Genomic DNA, 25,293 nt, shown 5'->3' with positions numbered 1-25,293 from the left:
AAGGGGCTACTGAAATAAATCGTCTAGTGCATCTACGTTTAATTCAACTACTCGCATATTTGCAGGGGTACACAATAGCGCAGTTGGTTGAGACACTATGCTACAAACCGGAAGGTCGCGGGATCGAATCCCCATGATGTGGAATTTTCCAATCAGCCTCTTAACAGAAATGAGTACCAGGAATATTCCTGGGGGTAAAGGGCGGCTGTGACGTAAGGCTGACAACCTCACCGCCATCTATGAGCCTATTGTCTAGAGAAAATGTGGGAACCTCAACATCACACAACCTTATGGGCCTCAACAGACTGTTATAGGGATACCTTTATTTACTTTACTCGTATATTTGTACATTAATCCAGCACACCTTTTCCATATTGTCCTAAATCTCTTACCAATTCATAGAAATTTGTTATGGTGCAAAGAATGGTATTGATACTAATCTGAAACTCGTGTGAAGCATTTGAAAGCTGGCCTCAAATATAATAAGTGTAATGCGTTTCTGCTGTAGATAATGAAATCTGATTATACAAAGAAGCTTAGATGCAGTATATGTGAAGGGCCGTGCCATAGCTCAAGCGGGTATTCGCTGGCTTCCTATCGCAGCGGCCCGGCTTCGATCCCGGGGCTGGTCAAATGGAATTTGTGGTGGGCAAAGTGGAGCTAGGGCAGGTTTTCTGAGTACTTCGGTTTCCCCTGCTAATTTTCATTCCACCAATTGCTCCACAATCACCCTCACCTATCATCTGGGGCTGGTACAATAGGCCAGAAGTGGCCAAAGTACAACGGACTTAGTCCCACCCCACTAGCAATAAAATATATATGAACTTTTATATTAATATTATTCGTTATGAGAGAATATGAGTTTCAAACCAAACAGTGAAGCTTTCAGAGAGCCTCAAGGCCTATAGAAGCAGGGCATAAGGACCTTTATTATTTACTTATAGTTTAATTAGCGCCGCTGCTAGTAGTTCAAGCTATATGGAGTCGAAACGTTAGGTTTTGGCAATGACATAGAGGCCTCATGTAAGGCCGTATTCTACCGGCTTATAAAAGTGCAACTCGAGACTCCCGCCTACCGCTCACACTTTAAAAATGTAATGCGAAGAGATAACTTTAGTTTAACCAAAATACTTGTGAATATTAATAAACACAGGGCGCCATAAACCCGAAAATAATAGATTTTCCACTGCGCTCTTCGATGAGAGGCATCTACAGGAAGTCCACACATTGTTCGTAACCGCTCTCAGGAAACAGGTTAATGTTTTGCTTCTAGTTCTTCATGATTTGCTGACTCAGGAGGCTTAGCTTCGATGTGTTACAGTGCACGAACTTGATGACTGTGTGCACTAATTATATTACGTAAGCATCATTTGCATTCTAATGTGATAGAGAGTCACGACATAAGCCTGTCAGTGTTTGAGTGAAATGCAGAACAAAAATATGGAGGAACATATAACTAACTTCATGGAATCAAGTCCTTTATATTTTTCTTCAGTATGCTGCAGGCTTAAAACAAAACTCTAATTTCGACCCATCGAAGGAGAACATCTAATTTTTCTTCACAATCCTCACAACCGCAGAAAGAGAACAAGAAGTGATCTTGCAGTTCTAACAATCAGTGATAATGGCACCGTAATTACACGCATGCAGGTACTGAAATTCATTTGTTTTCAAGTTATTTCTTGGTTTGTTACAACCTTATTTCACTTCCCTGCTGTTAATTAATTAATTAATTGATTAAGCACCAAGCCATGGAGGCATACAGAGGAGTGGAGGTATAGTTCCACTATTCTTGACCTCAGCACGAGATGGAAGTGTGTTGTAAGCTTAATGCCCTGGCAGCTTTACCCCAGAAAAAGATTGCATTTGAGGCTTGGTGGTTTCAGATTCGGTCTGGAGGGGTGGAGATGAAAATAATTTTTACGCCTATTGGGAATCGAAACCCGGCCCGTCGCTTCAACGACTGAGCTATCAAAACTCTCTTATTTCTCATACCAGATACTTAAATTAGAAGCTTTCTCATTATTTCTTTATTACTAATTATATTCCACCTGCAAATAATATTTACTAATAAATGACCGAAATTTGCTTTGATTCCAAATAACCGTAATACACGCATATATTTTAAACCTGAAATGTTACTAAACCACAATAACAGGTCTTTTTCAACCTGAAAGTTCCACAATACGACGCAGAATTGCTAGCAACACCAAGACGGCAATAAAACACAAGAAGAAAACCTTTTATAATATTCCAATATTTAACTTGCGTACATGATAATAAAATTTTCGTGTGCAACGTCCGTAACTAGGTGTGACCTTTGTAGGTTCCATCCAGGTTTCGCGTTATTAAATCAATGGAGTACAGAAGAGCATGAGGAAAAAGGAGAATTTAAAATATCAATATTTACGTTCTGTGACTCTGTATTGCACGTTGCGTGTAACTCCTTCAGGCATTGTCTATATCGGAAAATCAAGTTTCCCTTTTTTTTTTACATACTATTCACCCCCCTCGTAAAGGTCCACAGTAACCAGGATGATGTTATTGAGGTCCGTGGAAAAGCAACCAGAAACCGAAGTGATCTCACTTCAAAGAAACGGAACAGTCCAGCGTGCATAGCAGAACACGTTCAAATCTTGGGTTTGTCGGCGCATTTTACTGAACCAGAAATAGTACTTGATTATAGCAATAGAAAAAAAAATGCGTTTTGTCTGGTAATTTCAAAATACTCCAGTTTGCTTTCCGGAGGGACACAATTCAGAATGTAGGATACAGTCCAATACTGCGCTGAGCCCAAATTTCTGGACCCCAGAAAGGACTTCTATATAATAGTTAATCCGCCTATGAGAATATTGGAAAAAATACTACAACAAAGATCTTCATAATTAGAATTCTTCACCAAGCATTGTTGTGATGTCTCAATGAGGAGATGGGATGGGTAGGGTTTGTAGCTCATATGGAAAATGTAAGAAATGCATGCAAAATTTTAGTCGGATAACCTGAAAGGAGGCCGGTCACGGTGGCCGAGCTGTCTAGGGCATACACTGTCTTCGCTCGCTGGAATCCCACTCAGGGCATGGATGTTTAATGTTTGTGTACAGGTAGAGGCCTTGCGATGAGCTGATCACCCTCCCAAGGCGTCTTACTGAATGTCTAAGATCTAGTAAACCTAAGTGAAACGGATAGTTTCATGGAAGTAGGCCAAGGCCCAAATCGGGGCTGTAGCGTCAAAAGAAAAGTAAAAATGAAAGGAGGAGGATATATGTGAGACCTAAGCGTAGACTGAAGAAAATTGTTAATATGGATATTAATGGATCAAGGTGTGAGGTTAAGGACCAGGATAAACAAGTTCAAAATAAGATCAAAATATTCTCGTATCTTTATCTGATAAATTTTCACGTTAGTTTTTATTTGAAGAAATTGCAAGAGCATTCCTTTAAAGGCGCGTCCACATTACTCCTGCTCGTGCTCGTGTGACTCGCTATGCTGGCGAGTAATGTGGACGATATGACAAGTCAAGAAACAAGCAAATTTAAAATTTTTAATTTAAAAACTATAGCCAATAAATTAAAATACGACTACAGTCTATATACACTACGAGTAAATATACGGATCCTTCCGCGCCGAAGCCTGGCGAGCAACTGAAGTAATGTGGACGAAGATTTACGAGCACAAGTAAAAGCCAGACGAGTCTCCCGATGAGCACACGCCTGGCGAGCACGAGCACGACCAGAAGTAATGTGGACGCGCCTTCAGAGACGTCAAGGAAAATCACGAAAGACCTCTATGATGATGAGAAGTAGTTAGCTTTTGTGGATTTTCGAAAACTGTTCCCTCCCCCCCACAAAGATAAATATCTATAGGATCACTGTTATGATACAATATTTCATAAAGTGGAAGTTTTGACAGTTCTACAGTAACACAAGCCAAAGTCTGCAAAACCGCCATTTTACCAGAAAATAAAATGAATACAAAACCAATAAATTCAACAGTCCTCACAGACACATGATGATTGAAAAGCTTGACGCATTGGAATATACCCGAGCGTCGCTATTCTGGGTAGCGTGTACTGTATCCAGACCAAATATTCACAACTAATGACACAGTTTCGTAAATCTATTATTCTAATTTACTTATATGTATGTTTCGTCTATGTATATATTTTTATAATTATAATACACGTATATACGTTAAGTGTACATGTCTAAAGCCGGTTATGGCAGCCGAGCGGTCTAAGGCATGACCTATACATGCTGGTATCCTGGGTTTCAATCCCACACAAGGCATGGGTGTCGGTGTGTGTATGTGTTTATTCTGTGTTTGTGTTGTCCTATGTTCAGGTAGAGGCCTTGCGAAAATCTGATCACCCTGTCAAGGAGCCCTACTGTCTGTAAAAATGATCATGAAACTGAAAAGTAAGCCTTATGCTCCAAACGGGGGCGAGAGGAGAGAGACATTACTAAAATTTCTATTCTAAGGAGACAAGAAAAGAAAAGAAAAGAGAAGAATGTAAGCTGCACAATATGAAGTTTCTGAAATAAGTAGCAGGAGCTGCATGTTCAGAATGGAGAAGCAGAGACATGAAAATACATCTACATTCAGATGAACTTCACAGTCATATAAACAACAATAAAATGAAAGTTAAAATAGCCAAAGTTTTCCCTGTGCTTAACTATTTAAGCACTACGTCGTGAAGGCGTATAGAGGAATGGATATATAGATCCACGTTTTCTTGATATCGGCACTAGTTGGAGGTGAGAGGTCAGCTTCAAAATCCGACCGCTTTACCGCCGGGGAAACAACCTCCTCGTACCCATTCGATAGGAAGTTGGGCGGGTCCCAGAGCCGGTCTGGACGACGGGGAGAAGAGAAAATTCTTGACTCAACCGGGACTCGAATTCTGATCTCTCTGTCATCCAGCACGTAGCCAGTCGCTATACCGACTATGTTATCAAGCCTCGTTTAATATTAAAACAAAGCAGTAAATTTTGTACACCAAGTACAAATAAATTGCAATATAATCTGAACGGTAGTTAAGACGGACGATGAAAGAAGCCGAAACTAGGAATGAACCTAATCAATGAGGACGATGGTGTTCAGAAATACAAATTCCCGATCATCTAAACATCCTAATCAGAATTATAATTATGATCTTTTTTCAATTATTGAATTTTTATTTCTTATTCCCTTATTTATTTTAATTTTTTTTTCCTTGGCACTACAGCCCCAGTGGGCCTAGGCCTACCTCCATGAACTTCTCCGTTCACTTCGGTTTTTCTAGATCTTACACATTCGGTAGGACTCCTTGGGCGGGTGATCAGCTCGTCGCAAGGCCTCTACCTGTACACAAACACAGAAAAACGCACACAAACATCGATGCCTTGAGTGGGATTCGAACCCACGATCCCTGCTTTCGATCGAGCGAAGACAGTGCATGCCTTAGACCGCTCGGCTACCGTGACCGGCTTTATATGTATATACCCCGATGTTTTTTCTTGGAGACTTATTAATGTATACATTTATCTATTTACTTAAGGAAACTGAGAACAACATTTGAAACTAGCACAAAGCAAGCAAGAGGATGCACGAAGTTCTGTAATTATGTGCTTCACCATTACACTCCTTAGCCAAATATTAACAGGGTGATAAAGCCAAGGGATGTGAGAGGGGGGGGGGCAAAGTAAGCATCAACAAGCTGAGAAAATTATATACATTTTCAGCTGCAAAACCTCAATGGAAGAGACTACCTGGAACACCTAGGCTTGGCTGGGTAATAATACGGATCTTAAAAACTGGATTTGGATTAATCTGCCTCAACATGATCCACATAATCCAGTGCACCGAACAGATTGGTATAGATGTAATGTTCTAGACTCACGCCCGGTTAGGATATCTGCCTCGGCATCGGCTATTCTGAAGATTTTCGTGGCCTCCCTCAGTTCCCAGTGAAACTCCCGGATAGAGTCTCAATTAGGTCATGACCGCATCTGTCCGGATCCTTTCGAATGCATCAGCCTTCGCTCATCTTTCCTTTCCGCGCTGTACAGAATATCCATTCTGAAAGCGGCTTTAGATAATTCACGAAACAAACAAGAAATAAAATGCGGGACAGCCGACCACAGTGGCTGGCGGTCAAAGCATGAACTGTCTTCCTTCGCTCGAAAACCAGGATCGTGGGTTCAAATCTCACTCGAAGCATTGATATCTCCTTGTATTTATTATGTTTGTGTTTTCTTGTGTTAGGTAGTGGCCTTACGACGACCTTATCCCCCGTCCAAGGAGTCCCACGACTGTGTATAAACTAAGAAACTGAAAAGTGGACAAAGTTCAAAGAACGGTAGAGCCATGAGAAAAAAAAATACAGATTCATTGACGGAATGATATGACAGAAATAAGTGACATATATTTTGGAATGAAGTTAAGATGGTTAAATATGGGGAAAACAGACAAGGTCCAACAAGAGGACTGGATAGATAGATAGACAGACAGACAGACAGACAGACAGATAGATAGATAGATAGATAGATAGATAGATAGATAGATAGATAGATAGATAGATAGATAGATAGATAGATAGATAGATAGATAGATAGATAGATAGATAGATAGATAGATAGATAGATAGATAGATAGATAGATAGATAGATAGATAGACAGACAGACAGACAAGAATGCAGGACATCTTCTGCCTGAGTGACTACTGTCTCCTGAAGGATTCTGTTTCATGAAGTTCACTGGTTGCATTTTTTTTCTATAATCACTGAAAATCAAATTCTGACACGATTTAATGGCTATGCTTGAAGCTGTGTTTCAGGACACTGCATTGAACAGGACCGATACAGCTCCCACTGACCAGGCTATATAACATCGCCGAACAATTCTGGGGGAGAAGTAGACTGTATCAAAGTATGACACAGGAATACACGAATATCTATAAGGTTCGAAATATATTATTCAGCCACAAACACAGATACAAATCTCCTACGTAGAAATGTGTCTTGTAAGATAATATGGATAGGGTAAGAGGTGAGATGGGCGTACGCTGCAAGAGAAATATAATTCATTTCACGCGCACTGTTTCCGAAGATCTCTGACGGAGCAAAATACTCTTCACTTAGCGGTAAATTTCGTTAGTATTGGCCTACTCTTCTGTTCACATCTCAAAATCGATTTTCAATATATGAGGCTGCGAGGGTCCTCTTGTGTCAATAAGAGTGAACCTCAAACTAGTCTTATAAACTTCAAACCACAATTCACGTAAGACGAGCGGGGTGTGTCAAATTGTTAGCATTTCATTACAAAATATTCACTTCAATAACAGATTTTATTTTTAATAAAACAATGGAGATTTATTCTTTAAACGTACATACGTTCCCGCGACAATTATTAGAAAAGATAAATCGATATGGAATTTCATATCGATATCGGATAAAGAATATTTCCTATACTCGATTCACAAAATATTATATTGTTAAGTACTAGATCATTGTTTCTCAACAGCCGGGTCGCGACCCGGTACCGGGACCTGGTCTTAAAGAAAAAAGAATTTACAAAAGTTCACAAAGGTTGAGTGTACTAGATTATTCAGTCTTAATCATTGTAAATTACCTTCAATTTCATTCCGTATTTTCGAACTACATACAGGTTAAAATGCACTCTGTACCTTAATAAATATTTCTGAAAGAGTTTGAATAAAAAAACTCAATCTTTAACATTAAATAATGTTTCCACGGGAATTGTGGAATTGACTTATTTATTCATGTGTAACCAAGTGAGAAGCCCCTTCAAATTTCTAGTAACGCGTGGTATTCCTGTCTCTCAAAGTTTCTTAGTAAATAAGTGTAATTTTACGTTCCCCGTAAATACGTAGTACTTATCGATTCCTGAATCCATTTCGATATGGAGTACTTTTGCCTAATAAAGTGTCGATGAGTCGATATCAACTAACTCCTATAATTAAGTTATAATTGTTACAATTAACATTATTGCAGCCTTCTATCCAACGGACTAAGGGTCCCCCTACCTGGGACCAAAAGACAGCTGTAGTGAAACTTACTATACACCTGCATCCACTGATTATGTTAAGAATACGTGGAGCTTTTCCTGTACGCCCAAACATCATTCAGTATTAATATGGTAATATGGGGTCTTAATTGTTATATAACAAAAAAATGAAAAAATAATTATGAAAGAAAACTGTGATCTTATAAGGAAATACTCTTACGGTTTGATATTCGTGTAAGACGAGCCGGGATAGCTCAGCCGTTATAGGGACGGGTTAAGGGATGAACGCCTTGGTTTCAATCCTCGGCAAGGGAAAGATTTTTCTCTTCTCCTTAGCGGTCATTGCGGCCCCAGGGCACACCCAGCTCCTATTCAATGAGTACAGGAGAATCTTTCCCCGGTGTGTAAAGCGACCGGGCTGTGAAGCTGACCACTCACCTCCATCTAGTGCTGAGGTAAGAAATGGTGGAGCTACACCCCTACTCCTTCATACGTCTTCACGGCATGGTGCTTAATTAATTAAGAACAGAGACAGATTACCTTTGATATATGACACTTCCATTTTACAAGTTTACAATGCGAGACTGTAATTTCGAAAAAAAATTCCAATTCTGAAACATAAACATATATATTATTTTCCATCGAAAGTGTTGTCCAAGCTCCTGTAATAGCACTGATGTCTAGCTGAAGTCTGCTCTGCGAAGCACGTATCAAAAAGAAATGCGTTTCTCTAATACTATTCCCAAAGGGAATATTTGTCTGCTCTTTTTATATTTTCCAGAAAAAAAACATGTATTCATATTCGCAACGAGTAGACACGCATATTGGATACACGTTTCCAAGAGATCTCAGTTTATATATCGACAGTAAAGGAGAAAGAAATGGCAAATATATGCAGTGAAATTTTCACGAACTGATGAGGCCGGTGTACGCGGTGTATGTAGAGAGATGAGGATGAGTTTATTCGACATCTCATAGAGCATCAAGACCAGCAAGTCTCGGTTATAAAGTCGAGTTCTTCTTGCGTTTGGCTTCACTACGGCAATATTCTGAAAAGTCGTGGACATGTGACATTACGTCAATAGCACGCTGGATAGGATGATGGGAAGCTTGCTTGACATCAATTTTATAGGCAGCCATTTTTACATGAGCAAATCACTTCAGCTCTTCAAGAAAAGGCGCAACTGAGCCAGCATTTCAGTACTAAGACTTGACTACGAGCATATTCGAAGTTGTCGTTGCTTCTGTCCGCACCGCCCTACTGACAACCAAACACTATATTGAAGGTCTGAATCTTGCTATTCTTAAGGTGAATATTCGAAACATGGTTTCCAAAGTTCTCTTGAGAGTCTAAGTCTTGTAATCATTGCCTAAAATATTGTAGCACCTACACCTGACGCTAACGGCCGTTGCTAGTTAATGGAAGTAACATTCCTAACATGCTACAAAGTCAAATCTACGTTATGTTTTCAATTTCAGATTAAAACAAAATATGAATTGAGATGGTTTTAATCCGAATTTGACCGCCTCCGTGGTCTAGTGGTCAGCGTTCCTGGCTACAGATCCAGAGGTCCGGTTTCGATTCCCGGCGCTACCGGATTTTTTCTGAGAAGTAGTGGGTCTGGAACGGGGTCCACTCAGCTTCGTGTTGATAACTGAGGAGCTATTTCAAGGAAATAGCGGCTACGTTCTAGACAACTGAAATTAACGACCGTGGGGATTCGTTCCGCTAACCACGCGACACTCTCTATGCGCAAAAGTTGGCACTAAATTTCGCCGACAAGCGGCCGTCGCTCGGTCGGTATGGTTCGCTTGCGGACGGAAATCACGGAGTTTGTTCTTTTTATGGATAAAAGCAAGATAAAGTGGCAGGGAGACACTGTCTAGACACACGGAAACTAAGATTTTTCTTATCTCTCAAAATCTCATCTGTTTTAGTGACGAGCGGGAGATAGGGAATACCGCTGTGTTCATCGAGAAGCTGACTGATGCTCATTCATCACGACATTGTTATTAACACATAATTCATCGGTCGCCGAACTGAACATGAAGGATAATGAAATCATAAGAACAGCCAGGACAAGTACCGAGTCGATTAGAGGGCACGGAGCCAAACTCATGAAATTTTTATATGACGCTATTAATTCCGTGACATGTATTCTTTCCACTGTTCCATGGTCTATAAAAGTACGGAATGGAAAACACCTACACCAAATTACAATAAAATGAAAGTTACCTTCCCACGAATTACTATCTTCTTTTAATTAAAACCGTGAAATTTAAGAAAAACCGAGGGTTTTATAGGGTGAATATTAATAACGAAATTTTATTTTCGTTTATGTTGTTTGCTTCCCCTCCCATTTCTCTGCTCCCTTTCTATCGTTAACTAAAAGTTCAAAGAAAATTAAATATTACAAATATCGTGTAAAGTGTAATTTAATTTCGAAGGTCTCTTTGAGTCTACACTCGTTGATTAAATTCTTTACGCTATAATTATCAATTAAGCAGTACGACTCGAGAGAATATATTCCTCCAGCCATACCTTTCTGCTAGTCTATGAAAATAAATCCACAACACGTTCTAGAAAAATTTTCATCTCTTCTGGGGTACTTCTGAGAAAATAATTCCCTCACATAAAATGACATTCTGGGAAAAACTGAAGAAGTTTATATCTCTTCAGATTTTTATATGTAGAGCCCTCAATTTTAGATTAGGAGCTGATATAAATTAACAATTTTATTACTATTTACTGATCCAATTCTCTTCATAATTTCTATAAATATATATTCAGATTATGTTGTTGCTATTTCACTGTACAGTTAAAAAATTGTTGATAAAAAAGCGATATTACGTACTGTTCCTGATACATGTATTTATTGTCCAAGTGACAAAGTTGGTACAGTTTACCTAATATGATACATTTTCGAAAATTCCACCGTCAGCATCAATGCACTTTGCAACTCGTGTGAGGACTTGGCGTGTTGTTCGTCTGAGCTCTATCTCGGAAACCGCTCGGAGTAGGACCCATGTACATATACATTGTTTTGCTTAGAATGGCCGATACAATGACCCCCCAGAATAATGACATTTTCTCCAAGGACACTCAATATAACATAAAACACGATGTTTTGCAGCATCTAATATCGATCCGAACCAGATTTTAAATGTAGTTCGACTATGCACTCTACTCCAGGTATAATCACAAAGGTCACGTCAAGGAGCATGAGATTGGCAGGGCATGTAGCAACTACATGGGAGAAGAGTAATACATACAGGATATTGGAGGGAAAGCCAGAAGGAAAGAGACCACTAGGAAGACCAAGAAGTATGTGGGTGGACAATATTAAAACGGATCTTAGAGAGATAGGATGGGATGCTACAGATTGGATTGATGTGGCTCAGGATAGGGACCAGTGGAGGGCTCTTGTGAACACTGTAATAAACCTTCGGGTTCCATAAAATGCTGGGAAGTTCTTGAGTAGCTGCAAAATTGGCGGCTCCTCCAGAAGGGCTCAGCTCCATAAGCGAGAGTTAGAGTGAGTTCAAGTATGCAGGCATAAATAATCACGCGCGGTATTAGATTTCTTATCTTGTATTGGTTACATGATAATAGCAGGTCTTTTTTCATTTTAATTAAGGGAATTAAGGGGAAGATAATTTTCTACGTATCTCAGCATAACTTAGCCACAGAAGCAGACGGCCTACCCCTTCCTTTCCGTCCGTGTATATCGCATTTATATAAACCACACTGCAGGATGAATATGTTCCCTACTAATAAACAATATACTCGTAAATGTCTGGAAAGTAGCGCCTTTCTAGCACGAAACTGAAGCGTAGATATTTCTGATACGTTCACTGTTGTCAACTCGATCCGATGGTTGTAGATCTGAAATAGACACGGTTAGTATCGCACAAACATAACTAAAACTAAAATACACTAAACAGTAATCTAGAATAAATTATGACTTCGTAAACCACATTAACGGCAATGGAGATTCGTTGCGCTCACCACGCGACACAATCTATCCACTAAATTTTGAACTAACTTCTCCGATAAGCGGCGGTTGCTCGATCGGTATAGTTTGCTTGCGGACTAAAACCACGGAGTTTTTTTTGTTTTGAACCATATCTCATTCATTTCATTGCTTTTTCAGCTTCTATGGACTGTACTTTGGCTTGTTCTAATTCGGAATTAAATTATTCAATTATGACTCTTTAACTTTTATGGATTGAGGTTCTCTTAGCTGTCATTACGAATAATTTTATCTTCCAGGATATGAGGCGTGTGCAGTCAGGTGAAAATTGATCGACGTTTCGGAAGAAGGTATTGCCTTCATTTTCAGGGTTAGAATAATTCAAGCAAGAATCAGCATGAAGCAGACAGGAAGAAGAGCCTTTCGACCCTGAAGATCGAGGAGACATATTGGTCTGTAACATCGGTTGATTTTCAACGGACTGCACGGCGTCATATCTGAATAACCGTAAGGCCTTAGGCTAGGCTGGACAAAGAAACGCAGAAACTCGTACGTACATCTATGCCCAGAATGGGAATCGAAACTACGATCCAAATTTTCAAACTGTGGAATCCAAAAGGTCAAAATATCTGGGACGATCCACACGTAGAAGACAAGGTTTTAAAAAAAATGAAGATAAAGTTGTCCCTGTNCCAGAATGGGAATCGAAACTACGATCCAAATTTTCAAACTGTGGAACGCAATACAAGCCTTAAACTTCTCGGCTCCCAAAGCTAGCTTCATATTACCAAAATAGCTTTCTTATGGAATCCAAAAGGTCAAAATATCTGGGACGATCCACACGTAGAAGACAAGGTTTTAAAAAAAATGAAGATAAAGTTGTCCCTGTGCACAAAGAATTAAGCACTACGCCATGAAGGCGGATTGGGGAGTGTTGTATAGAGCCACGTTTTCTTGACCTCTGTACTAGTTGGAGGTGAATGGTCAGCTTCATGCCCCGGCCGCTTTACTCCCGGGGAAAGAGCCCCTCTACTCTTTCGATACGAGATTGGGTGGACCCCAGGGCCTGTCTGGGCGAATTGTAGAAGATAAATTTTTTTACCTTACTGAAACTTGAACTCCGAACCCTCAGTCGTTCAGCCCGTAGCCAGTCGCTATACCGACTGAGCTACCCCGGCTCCATCGACGTAGAAGACGAGATCAGTTTTAATTTAAAACCTCTGAATATCTGATCGGTCTTGCAGCACCCATTCCTTGAGTTTGAAGAAGAAGACGGGAGAAGACATCTTCCAGAGATGTGATCACCAGGTAGATCAAGCTAATTAGTTTCCCTTTCCTGGAATTTTCTAGGTGACTTGCTGGATAGCACGTGTAGGAATCGCGCAAAAAAGTCAAATATCCCTAATTATTCCACGCGTTCTCATTACTTCCATACGGCAAACGTATTTCCCAATCCTGGAACATGGAGTACTTGCTTCAGTAGAAAACTATCCAATTTATTGAAGCAAGATAAAAAAGAACACAGAATCAAATGGAAAGTGCTGAACATCCTAGAGTCGGTGACGTCTTAATCAAAAGTCACTGAGCAACCATGACGTGGGGAATCTAACTTATCCTATACGCATTCCTCGTCTCCCCCATTCGTGCTACATGACCTGTCCACCTCATCCTCCTTGACTTAATCATTCTAATTATACTTGGAGAAGAATACAAGTTATGACGCTCCTCGTTGTGCAGTTTTCTCCAACCTCCTGCCACTTCATCCCTCTTTGGCCCAAATATTCTCCTCAAACACCCTCACTCTATCTTCCTCCCTTAATATCAGAGACCAAGTTTCACACCCATACAGAACCACAGGCAAAATTATAATAGAATGTGAACCAATAATTACAATGTTGACCTAATAACATATGTCGATATATCTTATGCACAATTCTGATTTCAAAATATTATGCTGTGTATCTAGCACATTTTTCCAAATATTATTATATCTACGCACAAATCTCAGAATATCATTATAATTGATACTAGTTGGTTATCTACTCAGCCTATTTTTCTTCCCTGAAGACGGAGGCAATATATTCTTCCACTACGTTTCTACCAGAATATATGGTGTCACCCCCTCTGATGACGACGCTCTTCTCAACGCGGCGGCTATGGTCACTATTTTGAGAACCAAAAATGTCACCATAATTCAACCGTCACTGCAGCGAACATAACATCTTCCATAACGTGAACTGAAGTTCAGGTTGCCACTGCAAAATCGGGAAACACATTGTTAGACGTAACTGAAGTCGCTCCTCTATCTAATTGTCATTGTCTTTTTTTGTGTGGGAGGCTGCTTGATACAAGGCATAGGGTACTGCGTCTCATTGTCCAAAATCCTTATGGGTAGACCATCTGAGAGCCACTCCAATACTGTATGTTAAAGGGAAATGTGATTAACTATTCAGTATAGAGGGGGTGGGTTTCCCCATGCACCGCGACTAATAGTCTATTGTATGTCCCCCTTTAATTTCTAATGTCTCCATACCCTACCGATACTGGTGCCCGCTATCTCCCCTTTCTGCCAGCGAGGTCGGCCCTCTACTGGCATCGAAGGTGTTTAGCTAAAAATTACTTCAACTTATTTCTCTCTGCTAACACTATTTCTGTATAACAATTCATCAGCCCTAATTCACCTACCTAAATCTTCTTCGTTTTAATACAGTTCTCTTCCTCATTTGGAACTTCGCACAAAAACTAATCTACATTTAATTCAATACAAAATCTTCAAACCCTGTAACTAAAGGTGTTATTAACGAGAATTTTAAAGTGTCTTTGGGGACTGTTCGTGGGCATGTGGTTTAGTAAATTAAAATAAATGCTTCTATGTGCTTGAATGGGAATGAAGTCGTATTGTTTCCAAACGGCCAGTAAACAAAATGGGGACCGTAGAGCCTGTTACTAAAGAGATCGTTCCTATGCTGTGTCAGATAGCTTCTTTAAATGGCTAGCTTTCGGACGAAAGTGGTAAAGGATCTGAAAGAATTTCACTGCATCCGCCCCCTTTAATACTTCTAAATGGAAAAGAAATGAGACGATAAGAAAGAGTCGAAAAGGACGGAAAAATAAATTGAATGCAATAACCTATAAAAAGGAAACGAAAAAAAAGAGATCCTTTCAATGGTTTCTTCAAATAATATGTACAGTCTGAACTGCGAACGAGAGAAAGGCAACAAAAGAAAATAATTTCTAAGATAGTAAACTTTTAGTTAATGTGATACTCTGCCTGCATGTTAACCGTTACCCATCATCCTCCGTTCTCTAACTGAAAGTCCTCGACTCCTCTATTCGAACATGTTTCCATGGGGCTGAAACATGGACACTTAGGGCAGTAGATCAGAAACACCTGGAAAGCTTCGAAATGTGGTGTTGGAGGTGGATGGAGAAGATCAGTTGGACCGATTATATGAGAAATGAAGAAGTGTTAATTAGAGTCAGTGAGCAGAGGAATATCCTAGACGAAATAAGAAAACGGAAGGCTAATTGCATTTGTCATGTTTTACGCAGAAACTGCCTTCTAAAAGAAGTTATCGAAGGAAAGATAGAGAGGCGGACAGAAGTGACAAGAAGACGAGGAAGAAGACGTAAGAAGATGCTGGATGACCTTGGGGGCAGAAGAGGATACTATCATTTGAAGGAGAAAGCTCAAGATCGCATTAAGTGGAGGAATTGTTTTGGAAGAGACTGTGGACCTGTAGTCTGACAGATTACTGATGATGATGATGATGATGATGATGATGATGACTCTGCCTGCATGTTAACCGTTACCCATCATCCTCCGTTCTCTAACTGAAGTCCTCGACTCCTCTATTCGAACATGTTTCCATAGTAAACTTCGGTTGAGTGCATCGTAAATATATCAAAGTTCGTTTCTGCTCTTCAGGACAATCACGCAAGCATCACAAAGGGCTATGAATAATCCATGGCATCATAAAAAATAGAGCCCACGTTGATATTACCAACAAAATCAGCGCAGTCGCATTTTGCAGCTGTTGGCCTTAGAACTTAGTCAGCTGTCTACTTATATCCTTACTCAGCAGCTTCACGGGTAGCTAATTAACACATAACAATACGCCGTTTCTTTGTCTTGGACATTTATCGAATTCACTATGTTGCCATACTGCGCGTTACAGAGTGTAAGAACAGTAGCTGAAATGATAATGTAATAATATTAAACATAAAAAAGTAAAGTTAGCCTTGTAGCAGGCTGTAGACGCCAGCATGGTTGTGAGACGTCGAGGCTTCCACATTTAGTAGACAATCGGCTCACAGGTGGAGCTGAGTTTATCAGTCTTATGTGCCGGTCCGCCTTTACCCTCAGGAAGATTCCTGGTACTCATTTCTGTTAGAGACTGAGTCGACCCCAGGACCATAGTGCAGCTGGAAGGATTAAGTCAATTGAAAAATTCAATGACCTTAACGAGAATCGAACCCGCGACCTTCCAAGTTGTAGCACAGTGCCTCAACCAACTACGCTACCGCGTTCCCACTTTAAAAATATTAGGGAGATCAAATAAAAGAGGTTGAAGTAGAAGGGGGATATAGCATGCGTAGAAAAGGTAAGAAATACACGCAGAATTTTTATTGAAAAGTCTGAATACCGCTTTGATGTCAGAGGGGTATATGAGAGGATAATATTAAAACAGATAATAAATAAACAGTATATGAGCGTGAAGAATGTCGTTTTCTGGGATGTGGCGCCGTGGACATCTTGTGTGAATCGACTTTTGGAGGAACGTATCGCCTCCATCTTCATGGTAGAGAATTCCACGAGCGAGGAACCAGCTGCAGCCACATGCTCACGCCGGTTCCTCGCTAGTTGGTTTTTCTACCCTGAAGATTGAGGCGATACGTTCCTCCAAAACGTCAGTTGACACAAGATCTACAGGGCGCCACATCCCAGAAGACGACATTCTTCATAGTCACTGCCGGGAAGACCTCAAATATTACAGACTATGAGCGTGATCCTCTAAATGTTTGTGAAAGTGGTCTGTTACTAACTATAACATTATTATCGTATGCACTGTCCATTTTCTTAGTTAAATCTGAAACCACGTGAAGTTCCTGAGACTGCCTCTGCTTCCATCATCAGCTATAGGAAAGATGGAAGGACTCAGTTGGGCCTGGCAGGCAGAGAAGTAACCATCACTGAGCGTGTGAACTTGGTTCATCTGCCTCTGAATAGAATATGATAATAAACGAACTTCAGCTTCTAAAGATTTAATTAAATTAATTAGTTTCCTAATATAATAACACAAAAATAACACTTTGCTTATATAAAATACAGAATAAGCCCTAATGTCCTGATGTTGAGAAGAATAAACGTCCTTTAATCATACCTCTCTATCTCTCTATGTCTCTACGGTCCTTTATTTGGAACTTGGTATATTTGTTTCAGTTTTTTAATCCTATACACAGTCGGTAGGACTACTTGGACGGGAGATCGGCCCTTCAAAAGGCCGTTACCTGCACACAGGACAACACAGACACAGAATAAACGAGAGAAACATCCATGCCTTTGAGTGTGATTAGGACCCACGATTCCCAGCGTTCGAACGATAGCTGACAATTATGATATTGCTAATTATCACGTTCTTTTTGTTGTGTTGTAGGAAACCACCTCTGTGGTCTAGTGGTTACAGTTCCTGAGGTCCAGGGTTCGATTCCCGGCGTTACCAGATTTTCTGAGAAGTAGTGGGTCTGGAACAGAGTTCACTCAGTCTCGGGAGGATAACTGATGAGTTATTTCAAGGAAATAGCGGCTTCGGTCTAGAAAACAGAGGTTAATGGCCGTGAGGGTCCTTTGCGCTGACCACGTGACATCCTCTATCCGCTAAAGTTGGCACTAACTCCGCCTACAAGTGGCAGTCGCTCGGTCGGTATAGTTCGATTGCGGACTACAGGCCACAGAGTCTGTTTCTTTGTACAAAGTAGAAATTCATGGGCCACGAAAATCTAACAGTCTTGTCTCATAGTATTCTTTTTTTTGTATTCTGCATATGTTGATTGTGAGTCGTACAGTTCATCATTCGTTTTTTCATGCGATGTGAAGGCTTTTCAAGATCCCGAAGGCGCTTTGTTTTCATAATATTCCTGCCGAATACGCAGAAGGCATTTGATGTTCGTTTCTGTTGACTGAGCTGACTCGGAGCGAAGAAAAGCACAAATGGAATGATACAGCCGCGTCATGTAATTCGAAACGGTGAGGTCATGAGGGTCTACAAGTAAACACGGCAGAATTTTTCACACTGACACTGCGTTCACCACGCTTGTGACCTACGTGTGACTAGGAACACAGTGCAATACACATTTTTATTCCTGCGTTGGTGCGTAACTGGATCCCTCAGCACTATAGCCACAAGTAGGCACATTTTATCAACTCCGAATGAGAGATGAGGGAAATAAATTATTTGGTTCAACGAAAATTGGCAGATAAACCAAAATTCTGTAAGCAAATCCTGCCACAATACCATAAATCCTACATGGTCTTACCTGGGACTGAACCCGGATCCCAGATAATACATACTTGGAATAAGAATAATATTGCTCTGAGTATGACTTTCGTAATAAGCAGTCATACACATCGTATCCAAGAGTCTGTTGGAAATGAATGTTGGGCGAGGCAGACGTGTTAGGGAGGCAGTTTAGGCGTTAAGTCCACTCTAGGCGGCAGCCACTCGGTAAAGTCGTGATGTCGAGAAAATTGTCTTGTCTGTGTTTAGTCCAGTGGACCGTGAAAGACGCTAAGCTGCTTTCATCCATATCTGTATCAGCAGTGGCTGTAAGAGGAGAGGATAAACAGAAAAGGAAAATCTTAAGCAATAGTCTTGCAGGGTATAGCGAGTCAGGAAAATTCAATCCAAGGCAGTGGATGACGGAGCAACTTCAAGGCAAGATTTAAACTTCAAGAATGTCGTCTTCTGGGATGTGGCGCCATGTAGATCTTGCGTAAACCGACGTTTCGGAGGAACGTATCGCCTCCATCTTCAGGGTAGAAAAATCCTGAGCGAGTAACCGGCTGCAATGTGCAACCACCTGCTCGCGCTGATTCCTCGCTCGCGGAGGCGATAAATTCCTCCGAAACGTCGGTTTACATAAGATCTTCACGGCGCCACATCCCAGAAGACGGCATTCTTCATAGTAACTGCCGTGAAAACCTCAAATCTTACAAGATTTAAACTTGTCTAAGAATTTCTCTCTCGCCCTTCCCTCCTCTCTCTCCTTCTCTCTCCCCTTTCCCCCTTCTCTTTCCTTCTCTCTCACCCTCCCTCATGGGTCTTGCTATTTCCTAACGTCCTCTGAAGTTCATTTTTATATTCAAGCTTATGTTCAGCCCAGTGTTGTCAACTTACTTCTGTGGAACAGCCTATGCTTATGGTTTGCGCCGAATGCTGTGCGTGGAAAGAGACCACAAATTCAGTGAAACACGAATTCATCCCCATGTATAGGAAAACTCGGGAGTTTTTTACTAAAACCTTCAGTAATATTTGAAGGTATGTTCCACGAAATATTTCAACAGACATCATGAAAGGCAGAAAGAAATTCTTCTAGACAATTCGTGAAAGAGACGCGTTGGGCTTCCGCGCTTAAGCTAAGGTCTCTGTATTTCAATTCGGTGGTTCCTTTCTAAAAAGAATAAACAACTTTAAAAATGTTCGTGTTTACTGCATATAAGATTTCTCTAAACAAGCATAAAGTTCCGAGAATATTTAAGATCTATTATCCTCCAGTGTAAGTTTCTAGTGGGTTCGCTACAGATATATTAAAATTGTATTCATACTTGTGAATAAAGTATTATTCAGAAGCAGAGCTGAAGATGGAGGCGACATGTTCCTCCGAAACGTAGGTTGTCTTTCAACGGACTACACGAAGTTATGAACCAGAAGATATAATTCTTCACAACCACTGCTATCAGAACCTCAATTATTACATTTTTATAGAATTTACGATCATAAAACATGGCTTAAGCACCTACAGTGATACAGTCCGCAACACATTAACAAATAATATCCCAAATAAAAACTGTAACATTGTCGCGTGAGGCTAAATAAGTGCGTAATAAATTTTACAGTTCAACTGTATTTATAAGCTGTTTTGTCAGTTTCTACACACCAGAAACATTTTACAATTACGGCCATAAATTTAGAATTACATGAATACGAAGAAGAGAGATAATGTGCTTCATCAGAGAGATCGCTTTAGTTCGAGCAGCGAAACATCCCGCAACAGTGAATACATGACGATGGGTTCGTGGTAGGTTTATTTAGTACTTTTCAACATTTTAAAGCACATTGGCTGCTATTTATACCACCTGAATTAACATCGAAAAGCTCCCCATTTTCCCCACAGAGTATGTTTATGCTCTCAATATGCTTCTCAGAATAAAAGCGCTTATTTTCATAAAGAGCATCAAGGAACTGATTTTTGTAACGAGGACCCAGCTTTATTTTTGTCAGCAAGGAACCGATTTCTTTAAACATTTCTGAGATTAAGTTATTCTATGTAGAATGTACTGAAAGTTGCGAACCAAATATTGGCACGGGTCCCACATACCAACATAAGAAAGATATGCATATCAACATGTGCCAGGAAGCAATTAATTATGTTGTATTTTGGCGTCCTGTTGCACTGATTCGTGTCCATAATGTGTATATATTAACCGTCTTTTAATGCATACAATTTCACTTGTCACTTCACACTACATGTTTCGGCATCATTCTGCCATCCTCAGGTGTATTAATCACGTTAAACCATTGCACTGCCTGCCATCAAGTGTCCATTTATATTGTTGGACACATACGTCCAGCAATACAACGCACGCAGCCACATAAGAAAGACACGGTATATACACAATTAAAACATAAGAAGAACGACTCCCATAGCGGATGAAAGCCATTACACACGAGTTTGATATACGACATGTAAGATGATAGATCTTAACAAGTTTTAACATATAAATTTTATTATTGAACAACGACGAACACACATTTTATATCATTTTATAAATGGACACTTGATGGCAAGCAGTGCAATGGTTTAACATGATTAATACACCTGAGGATGGCATAATGATGCCGAAACATGTAGTGTGAAGTGACAAGTGAAATTGTGTACACTAAAAGACGGTTAATATATACACATTATGGAGCAATTAATTTGTGAATTATAGCTGAAAGATTACATTTATGATATATGCTTAACATTTCCTCCATGAGATTCAATGCACGCCTCGACACGTCTCAACACAGACCGCCGCATTCGTTTAAACATGCCGGAGCAGAAGCGGACAGTCTGACAGGCATGCGCAGTGCGATGGTGAAGTGCTGCTTCATTGTCAACAGGAGCTGCATACACAAGGGCTCCTATGTGTTCCCACAGGTTAAAATCTAGAGGATTAAAAAGTGGCGAACATGGAGGCCATGAAGTGAGTTCTCCTCAACCTGTCCATCATTCACGATGGGTGTAACTGAAAACATCTGGCACAGCGCTGCTAAAATGGGCCGGAACCCCATCGCGCATGTGCCACATTCGTGCTCTGACTACCAGTGGCACATCTTCCAGTAGCCTTGGCAGGTCATGTAAGAGGAAATCTCTGCAGTGGTTGTCTCTAAGCCGACGTGGCAAAAACTTGGGGATCTACGAAACACCAATAATCCCTGCCCAGACATTAATGCTGAACTGCTGCTGGTATCACGACAGTTTTTCTTTCATCTATAAATTAATGTTTCCAGACATATGTTGACATGGATATTTCTTCTTGTTTCTGTATCTGGAACTCGTGTCAGAAGTCTGTCCGCATTCTACAACATTGCCACTTGCTTTCACGCAGGTGTCTTGTTCAGCTTGGTCTGCTTTAAATCTCTGACAACGTCGATGTCTTGCCGTTAGGTGATATTATACATTGCGTGATCCCTTAATGGGCAAGCTGGGTGACTGATCGCCCTATCACAAAATGAAAAATGGTGTGGGTAGAGTTATGGACATAATGTAAAAACGCTTTGTCGGTGCTTTTAGTGAGGATATGTCTGTGAAGGCCGGAAAAGGACCGCCATAAAACCAAGACCCGACCGAGTTTCGAAACAAATAACATCTTAACATATCAAAGCAAAATGATTTCTATTACATCACCTGCTTCACAACCTACCACACTCTGAATTTCGTTTGTTCGGTCTATCTGCTCCGTATGATTCTCAGAATACATAGCCATTATCATCCTAAATAATATTAACCGTGTTTTTACGTACCGGGTAAATTGTGTGTGTGAAATTTTAAATATTATTTTCATAAATTTCCGGCTTCAATTTTTTAACACATATTCTCACAATCATTAACACCAACATGTTTTAAAAGATACTAAATGACTGTTCGAGCTAAAAGCTTATTTTCATTCCGAAATCATTTCTGTAGAATAAACCTACACTAGATCGATTTTTTTAACATGAATTTAAATTTCTGATATTCCACAAAACCCTCTCAAAATACTGTCAGTTTTTCAGCACAACTCTACCTACTGCCCCTATTCTGCCACCGACAATAAGCAATTACATTTATTTCCATGGACGTAAAGCGGTTGCGGCGTGAAGCTGACCTTCATCTAATGCCGAAGTCAAGAATGGTGCAGCTCTATGCCTTTAATCTCTCAAATATCTTCATGGCATAGCGTTTACTTAATTGAGCACAGAGACAATTTTTACTTTTACCTCTCCTATTTAGTGTTAGCCTCATAATACTTCGTTGTGTTTATTGTATGTACTTGCCACCTGCTTCACAAGCTAGCGGCTGTATGAAGACATAACTGTACTTAGAAGATGAATCCAGAATGACAATTACTCATGATTGAACTGCCTCTGAAAAGCACGTTTTGTAAATCGATGCCTCGGTAAAATAGCAAAGGTGGGATGGCCAGTTATAATAACAAATGATAAACTATGGAAACAGACAAATTAAATAAAGCTAAAGTTAACAAACAACGAAAGGAGAAGCAGCTCAACAACAAACACAGACTCCTGACCAATTATATAAAGAAGAAAAAACACTGCCCAGATCTCCAGGGGCGGCAGTCTACCCAAACCCCCGTCGATAGACGGGACAAAAAGACATGAATTTTAGCTGTTTAAGATTTTAAGTGTTAAGAATTTCATTAATAATTAAACTCGCCATTTTTAACTTAATTTAGAATCTTTTTATAAAACTTAGAACAATTTTTAACTTGATGTACCATGATTTATGTAATAGTAGTTTCCTCAACATGTTGTTATTTGCCTTCTGAAGATGGTCATTAATTGATCGAAACATGTAAAAGCATCATATATATACACCTTTGAGTCATACTGACGGTGTAGTCAATTCATCCTATAGAAGTAAAAATAACTGTAGAGATTACCAGACGTAAGTGGAACTGGATTAGCCATACTCTTCGAAAGGAAAATGCAGTTGGGAAGGAGGTTATGGAGTGGAGACCACAAGAACAAAGAGGAGTTGGCAGAGAACAATACGAGAGGAAGCCCTGGCTACTGGGAAGACATGGAGAGAAATTAAACAACTCAGCAAGAACTGCGTGAGATGATGGCACTTTGTTAATGCCCTGTACTCCGGTGGGAGCTAAAGACCGATTATAATGACGATAACTGCCTCCGCTCACCTTTTCTGACGGCGCAGTGGACCTGGAGCACACAGCCAATGAGAAGCAGCCACGTGGCTCTCGTCATCGCGTCACATCACGGCCTCCTCTTTTGTGTCAGGATTTCCTATTCCCACGCGTCTCATTGCGAGGAGCTGGACGGAGGATGCGACGCCTCTGTAAATAAAAATTGTTCCTTATACTTTGGAGCCAAGAGAGGAGTATCAACAGGAGTTTGGAGAAATTTGCATGCTGAAGAGTTCAACAATTAGTACTCCTCACCAGACATCAGTACATCCAGTAAGATGAAAAAAGGTGATGTAAACGGATGGGACACGTGCACAGAGAAGTGTAGTAACAAATCTGATATGGAAACACCAATCCAAAATTCAAGGCATAGAGAGGAGGATGGTGTGAAAATCGGCAATAAATCAATAGGATAGGAGAAAGTGGACTGGATTGGTCTTGCTCGGCATATAAACCAGTGATTTCAATCCATAAGGAGCGGGCAATAACTTCACTACCTGAGGGAGTACTACCTTCTTAGAAAACTCTACTCCAGGGGATTAATTTTGTTTTGAATAAAAATATTCCATAAACAATTCCATTTTAAATCCTTGGTTTCTTTATATATATATATACAGTCTTGCTAAATTGTATGCATATTCAATAAATCCACAAATAGTTTGTGTCATTAAAACAACAAAATGTCGGATTTTAACTACTCCATATAACGTGGCTAGGATAGGAGAGACAAGGCATGTCTATAGAATTTCTGTGGACATCTGGACATCTAACCTGGTAAATGTCTAATTGGAAAATAGAGATTAAACGGAAGAGTAAGTAAGATACGATATTAGGAAGAAAATTTGCGAGAGGTAGAGATATATGGAACTAAGTCAGGATCGTGCAAAATAATAGCAGTGCTTTTTCAGTTTCTAATATCTTGGTAATAAATGGTAAAGGTATCCCTGTAACGGGCAGTGGAGGGCCATAAGGATGTGAGAGGTTGAGGCTCCCACATTGTCTAGACAATCGACCCACAGATGGAAGTAAGGTTGTCAGCCTTACGTGCTGGCCGCCTGTGGATGTTATATAAGGACTATTACGGCATAGTTCAGCTGAGAAAAAGAATCTCTGGTCGTGGGCCTCAAGGGGCTGACGCCAAGACGAACTGATTGGCGGTAAACAGCCAGTCGTAAAGTAACTCTGACTCAGAAATGAGTCGTAGAACAAGAATGAAAATGAAGCGTCCTCGACAGTCAGCTGATTGTGAGTTATTGCAATTACTTTTGATATTATACAGGAAATTGTTAATAAATCAAATCATCCGGCAGAAACCCCCGTTATTATTAATCACGCAGTCATAAATACGTGACAATATGTACCAAATTCAAAATCAGATACAAACCTGGAGTTTAATGACTTGAAGCTTGAGATGAAGAACGGATTCTTAGGCAAATTTTTACAATAAAATATTCATATTTATCAAATTATAGATCGTGTTTCCTCGTAAGAAGAAATTTCACTTCAACTTCGTTTCGTAACACTACTTTTGAATCTCCCTGTGACTGTTAGTAGCTGCGACAGCAACATCTGCGCGACGCACATCTCGAGCTATGTCCTATAAGACCTACTTACAAGAAACGT

At 40.1% G+C, this 25,293-nt stretch overlaps 1 protein-coding gene across 1 annotated transcript in view; it reads right to left on the bottom strand.

Moving 5' to 3' along the window:
- LOC111870260 (peroxidasin) overlaps positions 1 to 23,816 on the bottom strand; it is a 385,708-nt gene extending 361,892 nt beyond the window's left edge. The window contains exon 1 of the mRNA XM_023862384.2: positions 23,665 to 23,816. Coding sequence (XP_023718152.1) covers positions 23,665 to 23,731 — 67 coding nt within the window. The 5' untranslated portion in view covers positions 23,732 to 23,816. The remainder of the gene's footprint in view (positions 1 to 23,664) is intronic.
- Positions 23,817 to 25,293: the final 1,477 nt, after the last annotated feature.

The sequence above is a fragment of the Cryptotermes secundus genome, unplaced genomic scaffold, assembly GCF_002891405.2.
Source record: "Cryptotermes secundus unplaced genomic scaffold, Csec_1.0 scaffold94, whole genome shotgun sequence".
NCBI lineage: Eukaryota > Metazoa > Arthropoda > Insecta > Blattodea > Kalotermitidae > Cryptotermes > Cryptotermes secundus.
This window is presented reverse-complemented; position numbering and strand designations above follow the sequence as displayed.